A 5,563-nucleotide genomic window follows, 5' to 3' on the forward strand; every position below is an offset into this window, starting at 1 on the left:
TCTTTTGGTTTCATATTCTCATGAAGTAGTTGAAATTATATCTCTAATTGTCTTTATTATTGTGTTTAACTACTACTTCTTGAGATCTATTTGAGCATTTCTCTTTTAATTTGTTGAATTAGTTCTCTTATTGTAAAAGCCATACAAGCCTGTGTTTGCTAATGAAAAAGTATTCTGAGATTTGATTTCACACCTTATGTGTAGAATTTTGCTATGAGTGGGATTTCCCACATAATTTGTATTAGAGGGCTAGTTACATAACTATATTTGGTTTTTGTTCATTGATGAAAATTCATTGACATTTGCAGTCATTGTTATCTTTGATCGATAATCGTCAAACAAAAACTTACTCAAACTATGGGCTTCTTTATAGCACTACCTTCAGTGGTGATATTGTCCACTCCTTTATGCATTCTTCACAAGTATGCTTTGATATCCATGAATTTTGGAGTTTATATTCCTCCTTTTATCTCGGGGACTCAATGTCCCAAAGCTAGGTTTTTGTTGGAGTATCTTTTGGAGAATCAAAATCGCTCCATTTTACTTCAACAACTTCATGATTTGGATCGTGCACCACTATTTATTGTGTTATCACCTTTTACTAGCTTGTTTGATGGGAGACTTTTAGTTGGCTTTGAGCATTCTTCATAGCCTATTTGGATTTTGGTTCATTCATTCCAATCCACATTAGTTAGGTATAATTTCTTCATTCCACAATTATTTTTTGCAGGCATTTGTCTCATTTGGTTCTTGCAGGGAAGAGTTTTGTTTTCACAATTTCAGTTGCAAATCTTCTTCTCACTAGTCTTTTGTCAAAGATCCATTCCTTTCTACTTGGTTGCTAAGCAAGGTATTTATCTGCATCATGCTTATTTATCATCAACTACAACAACACTTCTTCTCTCTCTTGAAAGCATTATAGGTCAAAGCTTTGGTTGTTGGGAGGAATGATGGGGATTAGCATATGTATTCTATACATCACATTTCTATTTGAATTCTAGGAGTCTGCAGTTACAATTTGGTGTGATGAACCCTTTTGGTTTCTTATTCTCATGGAGTGATCGAGATCACATCTCTTATTATTGAAGTTAGTTGTAAGTTCTTAGGATCTTGTTGACTTTTCTCTTCTAATTTGTTGAATTAGTTATCTTCTTGTAAAGCTATATAAGTATCTGCTAGCTACTTAAAAATTAGTTTATTCATAACTTGTGTGTATAATTGTACTCATGAGTGAGATTTCCCACATAATAGCCTCATATATGACAAAAAATGATGGTGATTTTTTTATAGATACTATCTAGGCTAAAACATAGTTATGGTCTTGGAATAAGACACAAAATCGCTTTTTATAGGGTAAAAACTCATCTTCTTTGGAAATATGAAAAAATGTTAATTACATAGAAGCATACATAAAAGTGTATTTTTCCTAGATAAAAATGATAAACCTATCTACATTTATGGATAATAACAAATGTTAATTAAAATTATAATAAGTTTTACTATAAACCACACTTGCTGGTTCTAAACAAGTTGTTAACAAATGAATTTTGATGTGATTATTACAGCAAACATATCTCAAAAAAATTACTATCTTAAAAAAAAACTACAACCATAAAAATAATCTAATAATATAAGGGCTAATTAATTACATAATTATCCAATCAAATAAAATAATAATAATTAAATAATGAAAATAATTTTATTATTTAAATATTAAAATACATAATATCTATATATTTTATTATCTGAATATTAAAAACTAAAATAACCCTATCTATAAACATGATATTCCTGGGCTTAACTCTATATTTATATTTTTTCATCTTGAAATCTCAATCAAGAAAAATATTATGTATACTAATACCTTTAGTTCGCTTAAAAAAATAGCTTCAGGTCTAACCTATGAATGCCTGTCCTACCAACTCACGGTCTTGGTGTTACTTGAGTAAAATGTTTACTCAAATTTCACTATAAGTATGTTTTCATCTTTTGATTTCTCATATATACATATTATTAATTAGTTGGAGATCGTAAACGAGATTGAAATTAAATTATCCAATTATTACTCTTGACATTTTTATTACAATGGATATTGTTATGGATAATCGTTAGTAACATTTAATTATATATATATATATATATATTTTATTTTATTTTATAAATAAATAAATAAAATAATTCATTCATATATAAATAGATATTACAATTTTATTTATTATAAGTAATCATTAGAAATATTTAATAAAATAAACTTAAATTATATATTTTGGTTATGGTTTTTTGGGTTGATTGTTTAGAAAACCAATGGAAAGGAACATCCAAATTTTTCTATAAAGTTGAAATTAAATTTATAAATATTATTTTGATATATTAAATTTATAAATATTATTTTGATATATAATAAATCATAGAAATAAAAAAATTTGTTTTTATATCTATTTAAAACATAAATATAATTTGATTCATTTAATTAACAATAAATAAAAAAACAAAGTTTGTAAAAGTAATATAAACAAAGAAATTAAGTGAAAAAGGAAGCATCTTGGAGCTTGCTCAGTCTAATGACGATTATTAGGGCTAGGACTTGTAGCTACCACAACCTCCAAGCTCACAAGTCGTTTGTCCATATCTTACAACTTCGTAACCACATCATCTAACACTATTAAAAAAATGCATTCTTAGCATTATACTTGTTCAACAAAACTTGGTCTAAGAGTACATTCATTCTCTAATAGAGTTCCACTGTGTCTAGGTGTTGTTTGTGTGTATTATCCATGTTAGGAATCCAAGATGCTACAAACATCATTACCTTAAATCTAACAAGTATAACCATTTCACTGTAACATCTTCTTCCACATCCTTCGACTCTTTAATTTCATTACAAGTTTGCTTGAGGAAGGCGCAAATTAATTCTGTAGCCTGCACTCGAGTTCATGAACCACATGTCGTACCTCAATCTCCTGCACCTTTGTTACCTACACCTCACAACATCGAGCTCTCTACCACACCATGATAACCAAGTGTAGAGCCTAGGTGTCTAGCCTACTATCCTTGGATAACCTTAACTACAATGGGGACACAGGCCAAGCTTCAACTAAAAATAAAGATTCTAAAAGAAGCTCACCACCCTAAAGCAAAGCACAAAACTAGCTTGCTAACTATTTGAGATGGAAGAAATATACCCAATTACATTGGTGTATTGTCATGAAGCCCATTGAATTACTCCATTGCCTAGAAACCTTTGACAAATACATTGTTAACAACAAACCATATGAGAATTAAGCTATTACTAATTATAATCCAATCTTGGATACTAACCATTAACAACAACATTAATTTGAGGAGAGATATCATTATGGAAACTCTTCAAAACCAAACATAACCATTAACAACAACATTAATTTGAGGAGAGATATCATTATGGAAACTCTTCAAAACCAAACATAAAATCACATTGATCACATCGCTAGAAAAATAACACATCCTCCTTACTCATTAAAGGAGGTGGTGTCCTACCCACCTTCCTTATTCATTCTCCCTTCCTTAATTAATATGGGATTAAAAAAATTAAAAATTAAAAAATATTTTATATATTAAATTTCAAATATATATATATATATAATTTGTTTACAAAATTTATAATAGAAAAGTCATCTTTCAATTTAATATTTTAAATAGATTAAAGATATGAAATTTTTTCCGAAATATTTAAAATTATACATTTTTATATATAATTTTTTTTTTTTAATTTTGAAATATTTAAATTTTTATTAATTAGGAAATTTGGTTTTTCTAATTTCCAGTGTTTTAATCATTTTTTAATGGTGGAAATAAATTCAGCACCATCAAAATGTCCTAAACACCCAAAATCCTGAAATTTGACAGTTATAATTTAGATTTTCCAAAATTTCTGTTAAAATTTGAAAATAATAATCATATCAGAATTTCCACAATTTTAAACTACTCTATTTAAATTAACCATTCTAAAAATATCATAATTGCATTTTAAACCAAATTACCAAAATAAAAATAAAAATAAAAATTAGACTACGCTGGAGCCTGGAAGCCTCTCCCGAGGATGCGTAAAGCTTACGACACTTTCGTCATAGCCAAAACACTTTTTAAGAGACCAGGACAATTACTGAATGGATGGCTTACCGAGGCCACAGACCTTGTAATGTTGCAGAGGGACCCGACTTTATAAGGTCGATGATTGAGTATCGACGTTTGAACAAAATAGCATACCTACAACGTTAGCATCTAAACCCAAATTCATTTCCTGCCCACCATTAATTATTTCGAGTTATGGAAAAACTTCAATACATAGATTGTCATTGACAGAGGTTCTGGTTCGGCAATTAAATGCCCCAGCCAACCAATTTGTGCATTTATACTCGTCCATACCTTGTTTGAGAGACTTAGGCACGGACGATTAGACTGTCCCAAGTTGAAGCAGAAGCTGAGATAGTGTGAGAGCCCATCAGTCGCAAGAGAAGAGGTGAAAGTTTTATCATGACAGGTATCAGCAGCAAGAACAAGGCCGTCGTGTTGGTCGGAGCAGTTGCCATTTTTCTGGTATCTATGGAGATGATGGTGATGCAGGCAGAATCTGCCGGCATAAGTTGTGGAACAGTCACTTCGGATCTGAGTCAGTGTGTTGGATATCTGACGTCCGGCCAGGGGAAACCAACCCCTGGTTGCTGCGGAGGAGTGAAGAAGTTGGCAGGTCTGGCCACCACCACCCCTGCAAGGAGGGCAGTGTGCAGTTGCCTGAAGAGTGCGTATTCCCAATTCCCAAACGTTAAATCAACTGCTGTCTCTGGTCTCCCGGGCTCCTGCGGTGTTAATCTTCCCTTCAAAATTTCTCTGCAGACCAACTGCAACACGTACCTTCCCTTCCCTCCCTTGTTATCATTTTAATTTCCATGTACCGTTTATCTCTCTGACTGTGATTTTTCCATTCTGATTCTAATTTTGTTTTGCTTTTGTTTTCACTGGTTGCAGGATCAGTTGAAAGGCTTCTCGGTTATTGTTGCACTGCCGGATGCAAATATGCATATCTAGTACTACGTAGAATGTGGAGTTAATTAGTGTAGTGTTATTATCTTCTCTATGTATGGTGATCACTTTCGTTGTGATCATGGCAGGAATAATGTCATCAAATATGATGAGATTTAAATAAAATGTATACGGACTTATACCGTTGCGTTCATATGGAAATAATGGTTCATAATGTGTGTTTTTTCTTCTTTTTAATCTACTTTGTATCATTTTCTTTACTTTGTATCATTTATTTATATTTTGATGCTATCTGTTTCATCTATTTATTCCTTTCACATTCGAAACAGAAAGGGGCGAAAGCCTACCCATCTGGAAAGTCCTGGTAGATAAATCCTATTTTCAGGGATATAGAGATCTATTTTCAAGAGTTTGTCCACACTCTGGCTCAGTTCCTAGAAGGGATGGGTGAATGGAATTTGGGTTAACTGAGCAATTCCAGTTTAAGACATTGATGATGAGGTTGGAGTCACTGAATAGCTGAATATAACCCAAATTTTAGAGT

The 5,563-nt window shown here is 31.5% G+C and overlaps 1 protein-coding gene across 1 annotated transcript; it reads left to right on the forward strand.

The window, feature by feature from the left end:
* The first annotated feature begins 4,409 nt into the window (after nucleotides 1-4,409).
* LOC149227694 (non-specific lipid-transfer protein 4-like) lies at nucleotides 4,410-5,279 on the forward strand. Its single transcript, XM_089375550.1, has 2 exons — nucleotides 4,410-4,886; nucleotides 5,005-5,279. The coding sequence occupies exons 1-2, from the start codon at nucleotides 4,513-4,515 to the stop codon at nucleotides 5,012-5,014; spliced, it is 384 nt and encodes a 127-aa protein (XP_089231676.1). The 5' UTR covers nucleotides 4,410-4,512; the 3' UTR covers nucleotides 5,015-5,279.
* The last annotated feature ends 284 nt before the right edge of the window (nucleotides 5,280-5,563 follow it).

The sequence above is a fragment of the Pinus tabuliformis genome, chromosome J (genome assembly GCF_031772625.1).
Source record: "Pinus tabuliformis cultivar Carrire ecotype Pingquan chromosome J, CPIR1, whole genome shotgun sequence".
NCBI lineage: Eukaryota > Viridiplantae > Streptophyta > Pinopsida > Pinales > Pinaceae > Pinus > Pinus tabuliformis.

Bases quoted from the DNA above. Each gene is read 5' to 3' on its own strand.
- LOC149227694 (XM_089375550.1), top strand. From the start codon at position 4,513: ATGACAGGTATCAGCAGCAAGAACAAGGCCGTCGTGTTGGTCGGAGCA.